Genomic DNA, 15,510 nt, shown 5'->3' with positions numbered 1-15,510 from the left:
CATAGATTTGTCCTTGGCTCCTGGCAGGGTTTGTGGGTCATCCACAGGAACAGGGCTCATTTGCTCAGGTGTTCAAGTCCCTGAATGCATGCTTACCGTGTATGAAGTACTGTCAATATTCCTTTCCTCACTCTTTCTTGGGTTCATCTTTGCCAGCTCCGTACCTGTTGATGTTCTGCAGGGCCCTGTACTTGTCCCCTGTTCTTTAGCCATGCACGCTCTTCTCTGGGTCATCTCACCCATGTCTCATGGTTTCAGCTATCACACATGGACTGAGTGTTATTTCTAGCCCAACCTGCTCCCCTGACGTCCGGCTTAGTGATCCAACTGCCCTGTGCAAACTTCCACCTGGATGTCCCACCAGACCCTCAAACTTACTCTGTTCAAAACCAAACTCATTATCAATTTCTAAATCTTTTCTTCTTTTGACTGTCTCCAACCTGTTTCAAGACAGAGACTGTAGGTCTATCTGTGGTTTCACGTCCCGTTGATCAAGTCCTGCTCACCACTGACGTATTTTCTGTGCCTATCCCCTCTTCCCTACCCTCACTGAGGTCCCTGGCATCTTTTAGCTGGATCACTGCAGCAATTGCCTCATAGGCCTTCTGCCTCCAGTCTGCTTTTGTACTGCCGACGTAATGTAACATAGTTCAGATCTTGTCCCCTGTTTAATCTCTTTCTAAACAATTTAACATGCTGTTTAAGACCCTCAGTGAACAGGTCCCTGCTTAGCTCTCTGGACTAATCCCCTTCTACTACCTGCCTTACACTTTTCAGTCGAGTAGCATTTGTTTTGCCTCTGCTTAGACTAGCTCTGTTATTCCCTCATTACCTAAATAACTCCTGTGCAACCTTTAAGACTCAGCTTTGTTGGTACTTTCTCTGAGAAGCTGTTTCTGCTGTGCATCGTTCCTCTTCATCCCTTCTCCCCTTCCCCCCAGAACCGGATTAGTGGTGCCTCCTCTGATCTCCCACGATGTGCTGTGCAAACTCTATCTTGATCTTTAGTGCTTGATATTGAAACATCCCCTTTATATGTCTGTCTCTCTTATGAGACAAAGTTTCTTAAGTCCAGGAATTACCTCTTCTTATTCTTTAACTCTGATGCCTTTATAGTACTTGCCTCATTTTAATCACTAAATACGTATTTGCTTTGGAAACTAAATAGGCCAAACTAATTTATGCCTTGGAGGGGTGATCTGGAGAGAGAAGAGGCCATGGTGACATATATCCTACTCTTTGGCTTCTGCGGTTCTGTGGCTGCCCCAGTGCATTGGCTTCTGCTGAACCAGTGAGAAGGCACTGGAGAGCAGAAATAACAATCCCAGTTAGGGCCAATGAGTGTACTGGCTGGACAATTTCCTCAGCCCTCCCCGCACTCCCACGCTGCTGGTGTGGTCAAGTGGCAGGGACCACTGCTCCCACCCTTGTGATCATGCGCCCATCCAGACCCAGCACATGCTCCACTTTGCTTGTGTTGTTCTTTTTGATGGAAAAGGCCACTTTCATCTCCGACTGCTGTGGTGCTCCCCAGTGTTCAGGCTCAGCCCTGGCGGACCTTCTCCATGCACTTCTTCCTAAGACTCCTTCAATTTGTAATTAACTACCTTTCTCCAAAGTCAAATAGATGTGTCATCAGCATGGTACAATTTAGTTAATATATATTATCATAGCTAAGTTTCTATTATTATTATTTACTGAGGAAGATTCACCTTGAGCTAACATACATTGCCAATCCTCCTCTTTTTTCTTTTCTTCTTCTTTTTTTTTTTTTGCTTGAGGAAGGTTAGCCCTGAGCTAACATCTGTGCCAATATTCCTCCATCTTTTTGTATGTGGGACACCTCCACAGTGTTGTTGGTGAGTAGGGTAGGTCCATGCCCAGGATCTGAACCTGTGAATCCAGGCCACTGAAGTGGAGGGCACAGAACTTTAAGCACTCGGCTACAGGGCCAGACCCTCTATTTTTTTTTAATGTGGCTATCATGGTTGACCCAACCCATTTGGTGAAAGACAAGGTTTCCTGAAGTAAGGGACCATGTGTTCTCTTATTCAACAGGTAAATCTGTGTTGCCTAAGTACAAAGTATCAGGCTTATACCAGGCACCGGGAGAAACAAACAGTGATCAAGATACAAGTTCTACCCCCACGGAACTCAGAGTCTAGTGCAGTGTTTCTAAAGGCGGGGGGCAGGGATGCAAGCCAGGGAGTACACAACAAGATCTATTGAAATTTAGGGAGAAAATATCAGAATTTCTAATATTCTAGGAAACTTTTCATCTAAAGAAAGAAATTAAGCTCTACTGGCCTATAACATGTGGATCGATCCTGGCTCCCTCAGTTGGTGTTTATATCATGTAGTCACATGTCATGTATGGTATAAAAAGAGCCTCAGGGCAGAGTGGAAGTTCTCAGACTTACAGAGGTGGACACAGAGACCTCTGTCATTTAATCACTTTCAGTGTGCTGTGATACAGTGCAGTTTGAATGTGCTTGGCTAAGAGGATTTGCAATTATATTATCTAGTTTTAAGAAAATTAACCCTCACAAAGAGACAAGTGGCTTAAAAATAATTCACATAAAGATGCCATAAATTAAACATAACCCTAATGATGCAGGCACAAGCAAACAAGAACATGGCAGCTATCACTCTCTCCTGCTAACAGGAACCCTTCATCAGCCACACTTCAATAAAAAACAATGTTGATCTAAACAGATACAACAAGAAATTGTCCTAAAATTTAAAATGATCAAGAATGTTAATTAATTAAAAATAAACTCAACCTAAGTGTGTCTTTTACTTTGAGATATAGTTAATGATAGTTCAATGGCATCATAATAACCACTAATTTTAAAAATTAAGCATGGAGTGGGGCTGGTCCTGTGGCCAAGTGGTTAAGTTTGCACACTTTGCTTTGGCGGCCCAGGATTTTGCCGGTTTGGATCCTGGGCATGGACCTGGCACCGCTTATCAGGCCATGCTGAGGTGGCCTCTCATATAGCAGAGCCAGAAGGACCTACAACTAGAATATACAACTATCTACTGGGGGGCTGTGGGGAAAAGAAGAAAAAAAAAGAAGATTGGCAACAGATGTTAGCTCAGGCGCCAATCTTTAAAGAAAAAAAAACATTAAACATGGAGTTTTGCTTCTACTTAGGATGCAGAAAGCTGCAAAGAATGTCATTCCCATCCTAACAATGAAAAATATTTAGACAAAAAACGAAATAGTAAATTTTCTTGAACCTATCAGAGAGCTGAGGTCACAAGACAATGGAACAACCTGAGTTCCAAAGAGAGACAAGGCCTTCTGAGGAGAGATGGAAGGCACAAACTCTCTCACGTATGGCAGAGCACACAAGAAAGAGGTGCAGGCCACAATAGACGTAGAGAAGAAGAAATAACTACGATTTTAAGGAATTGTCAAAGGCCAAGTGTGGGCTAGTGTGTCAGTCCAGAATAGTGAGGGCCCTAACCTAGGGGAGTTCAAACTCATTCATAAGCTCTTATCTTGGGACCTCTACTGAGGGATCATGAAAAGGACTAGGGGTGGAGCAGATGTCCAGGAGGTAACTGGCAGGTGTGGGAGTAGGCACAAAACACCACGCACTTCCTCAGATTCTTCTTGAATGTGAAACAAAGCTTTAAGCTTCTGGAGGGGCAAAGACTGTTGCCCAAGGCACAGGAGAAGATGTACCGTGGGAGAGCATAAGAAAAGACTATCTCTTAGGGAGAAGCATAAAATCATCTTGGGCCTCAGAGCCTAAACTCATATCAAGCAGAGCTTTCCTACCCCTGGAGGAAGGGAAGCAAACTCCTACTTAAGATCAACCACAAACACATGGCAGAATTTGGCTGACATAAGGAGGACAAGCAGGAATGCAGAGAGAAGTCCACACCTGAGACTCAAGCACATCGGCTCCATGTGAGACTTAGACTTGGGTAGAGCAGCAGAGAAATCCTCTTACCTCCAGCACAAGCCTGGCACAGAATAACAAGCGCCAGGAGTCTGAGGCTGAGGATGAGGTAAGCATGTGGTGAGAGACCTTCTCTGTGGTGCAGGCATGCAGGAAAGCAGAAAACTGGTGGTGGAGCAATAATCCTAAGAAAAGTCTCTGGCCTAACAGCTCCCACCCTAAGCACAAGGCAAAGGTAGCCCACCACTGGAAGAATCAGAAGTCTATCATGCACTGATGGTAAGCATAACAACAAGAAACCCAAACCCAGCCCAACTCTTGACTAGTTGACTCTCCTCACTCAACCCTCCATATTAATGGCCTAACAGAAGAAGAGTCAGGCTCATTTCCCGGCATTAATATTTACCTCTGTCTCTACTTTTCTACATGCAATGTCTGGTAGTCACTCAAAACTTACATCACATATGCACACCCACCCACCCACACACCACTGTTAAGAGACAATGCAATCAACAGGAACAAACTCAGTTAATACCCAGATGTTGAGACTAGCAGACAGGGACTTTACAATAACTATGATTAATATGTGAAAGGATATGTTGGAAAAGGTAAACAACATGCATAAACAGATGGGGAATTTCAAAATTGAGATAGAAATGCTGGAAATGAAAAAGCCAATATTGGAGATGAAGAATGCCTTCCACATGCTCATCAGTAGACTGAAATTGGCTGAGAGAATCAATTAACTTGAAGATCTTTCAATAAAATTACCCAAACAAAATCCAAAGAGAAAGAAGAATAAACAACGACAATGACAACAAAAGAGAGCATTCAAGAGATCTGGGACAGTATCAAACATCATAACATGCTTATAACTGGAATCTCAGAAGGATAAGAGAAAGAGAATGGGAGGAAAAATTATTTGAAAAAATAATGGCGAAGAATTTTCCAGAAACCATGAATGACAGTAAATCACAGATCCAAGAGCCTAGACAACCCCAAAGAGTATATACAACAAACAAACAAACAAAAACACCTTACACACACCTAGATACATCATAGTCAACCTGCTGAAAGCCTCAAATGAAGGGAAAATTTTGATAGCAGCTGGAGGAGAAGAGGGAGGAACACATCATATATAGAAGAACAAAGATAAGAATTAGGGCAGAGTTTTCATCAAAAACTATGCAATCCAAAAAGAAATGAAGCACATCTTTAAAGCATTGAAAGAAAAAATGAAAAACAACTACCAATTTAGAATTCTATACCCAGAGCAAGTATTTCAAAAGTGAAAGCAAAATAAAGACATATTCAGAAAAACAATAGGTGAGAAAATTCAGAGCCAGCTGACCTGCTCTGTAATAAACATTAAAAGGCATTCTTCAGGCAGAAGAAATATGTTAACAGATAGAAACTTGTGTCTACACAATCATATAAAAGCTCTGGAAATGGTAAAATGAGTACTACTCTGCAATGAAAAGGAACAGCCTATTGACACATGCAACAACATGGATGAATCTCAAAATTATCACTCTGACTGAAAGAAGGCAGCCAAAAAAAGAATATAGTATATGATTCCATTTGTACAAAATTCTAAAGACACAAAATAATCTCTAGTGACAGAAAGTAGACCTGTGGATTGAGGAGAAGGGCAGATGAGAGGAGGTGGATTACAAAGAGGATAATGGACATGGTCGTGGTCTTGATTGTGGTGACAATTTCAGGGTTTTACATGTATTTATCTTGTAAAAACAAAAGTCATTACATTGTGTACTTTAAATGCATGCCATTTACTAAATATGTTACACCTCAATAAAGCTAAAAAGGGGAGTAAATGAAAAATAAAATTACAAGATACGACTGGACACCTATTAGAATGGCTTAAAATAAGTTTTTAAAAGCTAAGCATAATAAATATTGGTGAATATGTGGAACAACTGGAGGGTTGCTGGTGCAAATGGAAAATGGTACAACTACTTTGTAAAACAAGTTGGCAGTTTCTTTTAGAGTTAAGCAAATACTCACCATATAACCCAACAATCTCACCTCTAGTTATTTACTCAGAAGAACTGTATACTATACTCTCGCAAATACCTGTATGTGCATGGTTATACCAGATTTATTAACTGTATTCTTAGTATTCAATTGGAAACAACTCAAATGTCTATTAATTTGTGAATGGATAAACAAATTGTGCTACATCCATACCATGGACTAATACTCAGTTATTTACTACTACTACTCAGTAATAAAAAAGGAGTGAACTACTGATACATACAACAGCATGGATGAATCACAAAAGTTTTATGCTAAGTAAAAGAAGCCAGACTCAAAAGTTCATCTCCTGTATGATTCCACTTTTATGACATTTAAAAAAAGACAAAACTATAGGAACAGAGACCAGTGGTTGCCTGAGGCTGGGTGTGGATAAGAGATTGGCTACTAAGGGGTACAGGGAACGTTTTAGGGTGATGGAAATGTTCTATATTGTCACTGTGATTGTTACATGAATGTATACATTTGTCTAATTCACAGAGCTTAACACCTCTGAAGGGTGAATTTTACTCTATATAAATTATACTTCAATGAACAGTTGAAAAAGTTAAGCAAGCAAAACTTGAAAGCAAACCTAAGTTTTTCAGTAATGTTTAAAATCATGCCACACTCAATCTTTTAAATATTTCACTAAATATAACAATAAAAGTTTAGAAGCCTTTTTTGAGATTTCTTCTTTTGTAGCCAAAGCCAACCACTCTTGGGGAAATGACTGAAAGAGGACACAGAAACCAATAAAGTGACAATAAAATGCATTCCCATGTTGGCAAATTCCTTTGACAGACACCTGAGAAACATGGCTGAAGACCTGAAGAAACAAGCGTTAGACCAATTTATGCAGTGTTGGAAGCTTGCTGTTCAGTTGGATGAAAGGACGGTGGTTATTGTTAACATGTTTCAGCTCATGGTTCTTTATAGATTCTGTTTCATTAATGAAATACATGAAGAACTTCTCTTTTAAAGGGGGCATTAAAGGTAAAATTTATGGGAGAAGATATACTCACAACTAAAATGATCTTTCATGGAAGAATGATTTATAGAAACTTGTGGAGGTGTAACCACTGAGGAAATGGCTGCTTTACCTCAAAGAAATACCAGCACAAACAAAATTTATTCACTGAATAATTCCTATGCAAGAATTTTCCACAAGGAAGTTGCAGCAGAAGTGTATAGGAAGCACCCATGTAGTTAGTTTTAGAAACAGGAGTCCTTCAAAATATAATTGAATCTTTGCAATAAATGAAACTGGAAGAGACCATGAAATTCTGCTGTCCCACAAAGAGATATGCTGGTTAGCACTGGGCAGAGCACTCAAAGGGTTGTTCAACTTGAAGATAAGTGTTCCAGATTTATTTTTCTTTGATGTCAAAGGGCTGTCAATAGTATAACTACCAGCAGATCAAAAAGAAAGAAGTAAACACACATTCAATGTGTCTCTTTAAGTAAAGTATTTTTAAAAGAGTTAAATGGCAACTTCTTAAAAAGAAATTTGTGCTATGGAGAAGGCATTTTGAAAAGAAATATTTAAAGCCAGCCCCTTGGCTAAGTGGTTAAGTGCGCACGCTCCACTTCAGTGGCCAAGGGTTTCGCTGGTTCGGATCCTGGGCACAGACCTAGTACCGCTCATCAAGCCACGCTGAGGTGATGTCCCACATAACAGAACTGGAAGGGCCTACAACTAGAATATACAACTATGTACTGGGGGATTTGGGGAGAAGAAGAAGAAAAAAAGATTGGCAACAGGTGTTAGGTCAGGACCAATCTATAAGAAAAAAAGAAAAGAAATATTGGAAATTTTTCTATTATCATGTGATTTTTGCTGCCCCAAATAATTGAAATATGCCACATATTAAAATATATTTTAACACTTAAAACACTTGGAAATAAAAATTTCTAAAGTGTTAAAAAAATTTCCAAGTAAACAGTTTCAGGGATTTGAACCCATTTGTAAAAATAACAACTAATTCACATTAGAGGGAGATTTGCTAACCAAATTTCAACAAAACTTTGGCATATTTGGTAGATAAGATAGAAAAATGAGAATCATAATTTAGTTAACACAATCAAAGATGAACTTCTGTTTGAACCTTTGAATTTTTATATAACATGTTTTTCTGCTATGTTAGCCACAAACACCAGATTCTAATAAATTGAGTGTAAAACCAGACCATCACATCATGTTACCACAAAGGGTTAAGCAATGACTGTAATAAAATGAAGCTCATTGCTCTCAAAAATTATATATTATCAATAATACCTTGTGCTGTTAGTAGGTTTTTGTGTGTTAATAAATAAAATTATTTTATAAATATCATTTTTATATTTATCATCATTTTCAAATGTCTTTTTGTGTATGTTTTATAACTATAGAATAGGCTAGTAGAGTAGTGCATGTATAGTTTGTTAATAATAAACATGCATGCACTAGAAATGTGTGCTCAAACTTTTTACTCATGGGGTACAAAATTCAAGAAAATAGATTAGAAACAGCTGTCTAGTGGAATTAACAAATAATTATAAAGCCTTGTTGTCCAACAGTGTCTGGCAAAATGCTAGATGCACAGGAAGTATTTAAAACTGTGTTGACTCATGGACCGCCTCTGAATGCACAAGGTGACAATATAGACACGTTTTGTGTGTATGCATTTCGTTGGTGACGAGCTCTTCGGCACGAGCATATGCAGTATAGGATGCCACGGCCACAGAAGCAGCCGTGTGCTGTGGCTGTAGTTTCTGAATTTATGCCACCTGTGTCTAAATCTTGGCCCCCCCCCATAATTTATTAGCTATGTGACCTTGAATAGATCACCACTGTTTCCGTGTTCCAGTTTCCTTATATGTGAAATTAGGGCAACAACAGTACCCATGTCACAGCTTTGTAGTGAAGATAAAATGAGTTAATAAGTGTAAAGTGTGAGAGAATGCATGTGTGTGAGTGTGAATCCATGTTTGTGCCCATGACCATATGTCTAGGCACATATGTGCATACACACACACACACACACACATTCTGGATGAGTATACTGGATATGGTTATAGTTCATGTAATTTCATTTATACTGCTGGTTCTCAATATGTATTTATATTAAGTAATAACAATAATGTTATTGACAATATTAATAGCCAATATTTATTGAGCACGAGTCCTAGGCATTAGTTTAAGCACTTCACACAGATTATCTTGTTGGTTCATCTTTGGAAAAACACATGACATAACATAACATAATATATTTTTGATGTTCCCATTTTACAGATTAGAAAACTAAGGTCCAGAAAAGCTAAATAACTGATTTAAATTCACACAGCTAGCATATGATAGAGCCAAGAAGTCTGACAGTCTTTTGGTGAGGAAGATTGTCCCTGAGCTAAGATCTGTGCCAATCCTTCTCTGTTTTTGTCTGTGGCATACCAACATGGCGTGGCTTGATGAGCCATGCATAGGTCCACTCTTGGATCCAAACCAGCTATCCCTGGGTCGCTGAAGCAGAGCATGCAAACTTAACCACTACGCCGCTGGGCCGGCCCCTTTGAAGTCTGACTTTTTAAATCACTGTCTACCACTTTCCCCACCAATTTAATAACATTTAATATTCCTCCTAAAATTCCATACTATCATCATTTGTACGGTGCTTAGTATTTTATAAAATACTTTCACGTACAGCGAGTCTCATAACCAGCCAGTGAAGTGAGGAGAGCAGGATGATTATCCTCACTTTTATAGGACAGAAAACTGGTACAACTGAAAGCCTGGGTGTCTTTCGGTGGAAGTTTTTCTGTGTTACAAATATCCTGGTTGCCTCTGTGCACAGGGAGTCACTCACCATAAATTTACCGAGTACTGATGTCAAACTCAGACGTGGGTGCTGGGGTAGGAGCTACAGACCTCCCTCGGAAGCGTCACAACCTAGTGGAGACACGGACACGGACACGGAAACCAGCAGTCACCATACACAATACGTAGTCTCTAAGGGAGCCATGGGAAGAGCGCTTATGGAGCACCCAGGGCGTCCATGTGTGCCAGGGAGGTCTTAGAAAAGGCAAAGGGGAGGCGGAGGGGCAGGCTTTCCTGGAAGAGAGAATGCATGTGTGTGAGTATCAATCCATGCTTGTGACCATGACCATCTAGGCATGGCCCTATATGGGTCTGCGTGTGTACCTGTTTACACACGTTTACCCGTATATTCATTTATGCACATGCAGGCTGTAAGAGTGGAATCAGAAAGTCTGAATGTAAAGGAGAATGTGTCTGGATCCAGACACACCATAGCAGAATCTGACCCGCCCTGGTGTGTCCCCCATTACCCCCTCCTCACCCAATACCAAGCTAACCAGAGATACTGGTCGCTTCCCACTCCAGCAGTTGCCTTGTGAACTATGGCAATTAGATCCACCAGGTTTTTCAAGCTGTCAGTCTGACTGTGTAGCTGTGTAATAGAGCCAGCCAGCGTGTGTGAGTAATGGGGGTGAAGAGTACAGGTACCTGTGGGTGTACGTCTGGATGCATACTTCCGGCTATGTGTGAATGCTTAGTGTTGGCTGCTCCTCACCAGACTGGGAAAACCTCCCTTCTCCCTTCATCTTCGCTGCCCTGGGGAGTTCTTCCATTCACCTGTTTCTGTTGCCACCTGAATGTGGCTGGTGTGCCTCCACTTGAATGTCCTGGGATATGTCAATGTACTTTGGTGCTGGGGCTGGCAGAGGCAAAGCTGGACAGTGCTGGTGCCCATTTTCTGTGGAGACACTCCCCGCTCTCCTCCACCCCCATCCCATTCTGGTCCAGGAATCTCCCCTAGGATGAAAAATGTGTGCAAACAGGACTGGTGGCAGCCATGAGGAACCCACAGGGTCATTCCCAAGGGAGGGCTGATCAACCCCTCCCCTGATGATAAACCCTGTTTTTAGGGCAAAATTGGTCAGGCAGGGAAAGCGAGGACTCCTCTCTCCACACGTGTTCCCTGAGGGATTGGGGAGTAAGGCTACAATACTCTATTTCTTTTAAGGTTGCACAATCAAAAAAGCTAAAATGATTGCAAATAATATGTAATTGATGGCAGCTATCAGTATCTCTATAAAGTGGCAAAATAATTGAACTAGATTTTCCCTTTTGTTATAAGGAATATAAATTCAGGGCCACAGGGTCTTGTGAGGCAAAGGCATTATGTGCTGGAATACACTGGTGATTTGTGTGTGTTTACATCCTGGTTCAATGCACTGCCACGCAGTTAAATATTCGCATGTAAAAATAAGCAAGAATGAACAGCAATAATCAACACATGTGGTATGCCATATTTTAAGTTGAATGAATGAGTGGGTGGGTGAAGAGAAAAACAAACATATTCAGAAAAGTAGAATGGTTTCATACAGTGATCCCTGAAATTACAATACCTGGATTCTGTTCCCAGTTCTACCAATGACTTAATCTATTGAAAGGTTTTTATCAGATATTGAAAAATCAGTCCAGTGTCAGGATATGTCTCAAAAGATGAATATGCTTAATCAAGCCTTGTTGAAGTGTCTTTTAAAATGTAAATGGTCACTAATAAATGTTAGCTGTTGCACAGAATGTATATATAGTATATATTTCCATGTTCTGGACACAAATATTTTCCTACACATTAAGGGAAGACATTAGTTTTACAATATGCCAGGAGAATTTTTCCATAGTCAATATGTTGTTTATTTGCACTTAAATACTGCGTCAATAATCTGAAAAAGAGAAATAGTCTGATTATGGCTAGAGATTCTGTTTGGAGGCTAAGGTTTCCATCATGGACTGCTTTCAACTGTTATATTTTATGGCACAGATTCAGTGGGAATCTGATCTGCTAAAATATTTGGGCTGTGAAAACTCCCACACTGTGACAGATGTCAAGTCCAATTAAGTGACTCATGTCCAGGTTTCTGTCCAATAGGATTTCCCATTAAATATCAATTTAGGGAAAAAAATTCCATCCCCCTTCTTAAGCCTTTATCTCTTCCACCATCTCCAGGCTGAATCAATTGGTACCAGGAGAGCCAAGAAGCCACACACGCATCTCTGCCTCTTTGCTCTGGCTCTCCCACCCTCTCCCGTCTTTCTCTGCTTCCCTGTCACTGTTACTCCGGGAGACGTTCACTTTTCACCAACCTTTCTCCAAGTATCTCCAAGCCACTGACTATATATATTTTGCTACAAGGTAAAGAGCGGAGCGGGTGGGGGTGGGAGAGGTAACCAAGCCTTGAAAGACTTTGAAAGCTGAAATAGGTGTCTGTTTATAAAACATACAAGTAAATGAGGGAAGAGGAAGAGGCAAGATTAGCCCCGAGTTACAGTATTGTGTTCCCGGGAACTGGGGAGACATCAGCGGAACAAAGCCTTATCTCAAAAAAAAAAAAAAAAAATCACTTCTGAGCAAGATCGCATCTCTGCCTTGCACTTCCCACTTTCTGCTCAGCCGTATCGAGGGAAGGAAAGGAGTCCTGCAGGAGCGGAGTCTTATCTTAACCATCTTTCTTATTGATTCTTCCGCTATTAGAAAGTGGAGGAATCAGCCCTTTGATGTGCTTGTGTTTATCTCTGCATCTCTTTTGTTATTTATAGAGATCCAGAAGAGGAAAAAAGGCACGAGACTTTTCAACACATCGTTTAAAAAAAATCAACAACGAATTTCCCGAAATGTTTGAGAACAATTAAAAGGAAAAGGCGTTTTTGATCTATCCACTAAGTGAACAATCATTCATATCGTCCACATCCTGAGATACTATCGTCCCTCGCTGTGGGCACCAGCGAGATGACAGCTGCTTTTTCATTTTTGAATGTAATAAATATTTGCTGCTTTTAATATATTTCGGAATTTCTCCCCGCTATTCCCTGGAATTTTAACTCTAAAAGATTGGAGAAAAGATTATCGAAAAGGCTTTTACAAGGTAAGCCGCCTTTAAATAATTTTTGTCCAGCTTGGAACTAAGTTCTCTTATTCACATTGCATTTATAGATGTATTTCAGTTCATTGTTAAAGAAAGAAAATGCATACATGACATGCTATTTGTGAATATTTTGGAAAGCTATCTGGGGGAGAATTTAACATGCTTTGAGGGCTACCCAGGAACTTTTTTTTACCGATCTACAACTATGTAGTGGCTTATTGTGATTTTCCATCACTCGCCTGTTTATTTATGCCCTCTCCAGCCGAATGTGTAGGTGCAAGTTCTACTTATAAACGTTTCTGGGAAAAGCCCGCAGGGAGTCACATGCAGCTCACTCGGAGAATTTCTTCCTATTTTGCCTTGGAGGACCTGTTTTCCTCGCAGGGAGATGAAAGCGGTGTTGGAGCCAAATTCGCTCCTAAGCGAGTGCGGTGCTAGGAACAGGTCGCACATCCGCTGCTTTTGTTTCTGTAGGAGCAAACCCTCCTCCCCGGCGCCGGGTCTCCCGCGGCGCGCGCCGCTCGGGCCGCACACCCGGGGCCGGGGGAAGCTCAGCCCGGGCCTCCCTCCCGGCGTGCGCTGCACCCGCAGGTGCCTCCCCCTCCGGCCGGCCGCCTTCTGGAAGCCGGCACTGCCCTGAAGCCCAGCGGTTGTGAGCGGCTCCCTTCCAGAAGGCACAGTTGGGGCCGAGCCTCTAGGCGCCCAGGAGGAGCCCGGCCAGGCGGGCATCGTTAGAGGAGAGCCAGGGACAGGCTAGCTCGGCCTTGGCTAGGCCGCCCGGGGACAGCGGCGGGCTCCCGACCCCGGCCCCCGAGCACCCGAACTCGGCCCGTGGAGAGGCAGATCGGGCCGGGGCGACACGCGCAGCGTCCGCCTCCTCGCGGCCCCCGGCCCTTCCCCGCCTCGCCAGCCTCTCCTCCCGCAGCGCCCGGCCGCCGGCGTTTTCCCGCGAGGTGGTCGGCACATTGCCGGGCGCATTGTCTTCTCCCACGCCTCCGCGTCCCTGGGTCCCCGGTGTGGGGCTGTCTGCGTGACAGATGGTGCTTCGGCGACGGCATAAGAGTCAATTCTCCGTTGAAAGGAGCCTCCGCGTTTGTTTAGTCATTTCTTTCTTCTCTCGGAACAGCGCGAGGGGGACGGGGAGGCCGGCCGCGCCCTCTGCGTGCGCCCTGGGCGGGGGTCCTCTCCGCGCCGGGCACTCCGCCGTGCGCGCCCCAGACCGGCGAGGCCCGCGGGCGCCGCGGCTCTCCGGCTCCCCGGCCTCGGCCCTCGGGGCACGCAGCGCCCTCCGCGCCTCCCCGCCCGCGTGGGACCCAGAAGGATTCGTCGTGCGGGATCATTCGTTTGTCAGGGCAGGAGGAGAAGTGCGGGAGACGGAATGGCGGTGGTGCTGTTCGGCCGGAGGAGGCACAAACCCAGGCGCGGCCTGGCAGGCCCGCGGGCTCCCCGCGGACCAGGCCCACAGGCCGGTCTGGGCCTCTTGCAGGCCGAGGGCTCAGGGCCGGGAGGCAGCCCGGCCAGGCGCAGGCCTCCTGCCTCGGGCGCCCGGCGGAGGCGCGGGGCTCGGGCCCTCGGCCTGCCCCTCGCGGCGCGCTCCCTGCCTGCGGGCCCAGCTCCCCGGGGCGCCGGCCTGGGGTGGGGAGGGCCGGGCCGCGCGGAGGCCGGGCGCCGGAGGCCCTGTCCGCCTCCCTCACACCCAAGGAGGACCCCGATTCCTTTCACTGATTGCTTTTCTGATCCCCCTCAGCCTCCAAAATGATGCTGAGTCCGGACCAAGCCGCCGACTCGGACCACCCCAGCTCGGCGCACTCGGACCCGGAGTCGCTGGGCGGCGCGGACGCCAAGGTGCTGGGCAGCGTGTCGGACCTGGAGCCGGTGGAGGAGGCCGAGGGCGACGGCAAGGGCGGCAGCCGGGCCGCGCTCTACCCGCACCCGCCGCAGCTGAGCCGCGAGGAGAAGCGCCGGCGCCGGCGCGCCACGGCCAAGTACCGCTCGGCCCACGCCACGCGCGAGCGCATCCGCGTGGAGGCCTTCAACCTGGCCTTCGCCGAGCTCCGCAAACTGCTGCCCACGCTGCCCCCCGACAAGAAGCTCTCGAAGATCGAGATCCTGCGCCTGGCCATCTGCTACATCTCCTATCTCAACCACGTCCTGGACGTGTAGGACGGGGGCGCCGCGGGAGGCCGCCGGGCCGCGGGGCGGGGAAAGGCCCCCCAGCGGGGCGGCCCAGCGGCCGCGAGAGACTGAGACGGGGCAAGAGGCCCGCCACCTGTTCCCTCCGTGCAGCAGGGCGACGAGGGCAGGCTTCTGACTCTGGACGGTGGGGTTGTCTGGCGAGCCCGGGGGCTCGCAGGGGGTGTTTTCCAGGCCAGGCGAACCTCCTGGAGGGCCCCGAGATGAGCCGCCTCCACGCCTCCTCTCCGCGTGTTAGGATCCCTTTAAGGCTTGTTTCTTTAGCTCGCTGGAGACTTCGAGTTCTCCTCCGTTTATCTGCCACAGAGCTTCATGTGTTGAAACAATGAGGGCAGAAGCTCAGAGTGTATATAAGCTCATAACTTTAGACGATCTGGAATTTTTCTAGTTGATAAACATTCGGAGGGGTGGGGAGGGCATCTCCTTCAGCGTGGAGATTTAA

General features: G+C 44.8%; 1 protein-coding gene across 1 annotated transcript; it reads left to right on the top strand.

Annotated features, from left to right (window-relative positions):
* The first annotated feature begins 14,291 nt into the window (after window positions 1-14,291).
* Window positions 14,292-15,045, top strand: NHLH2 (nescient helix-loop-helix 2). The gene has a single exon (XM_046645087.1). The coding sequence runs from the start codon at window positions 14,631-14,633 to the stop codon at window positions 15,036-15,038; it is 408 nt and encodes a 135-aa protein (XP_046501043.1). The 5' UTR covers window positions 14,292-14,630; the 3' UTR covers window positions 15,039-15,045.
* The last annotated feature ends 465 nt before the right edge of the window (window positions 15,046-15,510 follow it).

Source organism: Equus quagga, chromosome 18 (assembly GCF_021613505.1).
Source record: "Equus quagga isolate Etosha38 chromosome 18, UCLA_HA_Equagga_1.0, whole genome shotgun sequence".
NCBI classification, from domain to species: Eukaryota; Metazoa; Chordata; class Mammalia; order Perissodactyla; family Equidae; genus Equus; species Equus quagga.
This window is presented reverse-complemented; position numbering and strand designations above follow the sequence as displayed.

Coding starts and splice junctions, on each gene's coding strand:
- NHLH2 (XM_046645087.1), top strand. CDS start 14,631: ATGATGCTGAGTCCGGACCAAGCCGCCGACTCGGACCACCCCAGCTCG.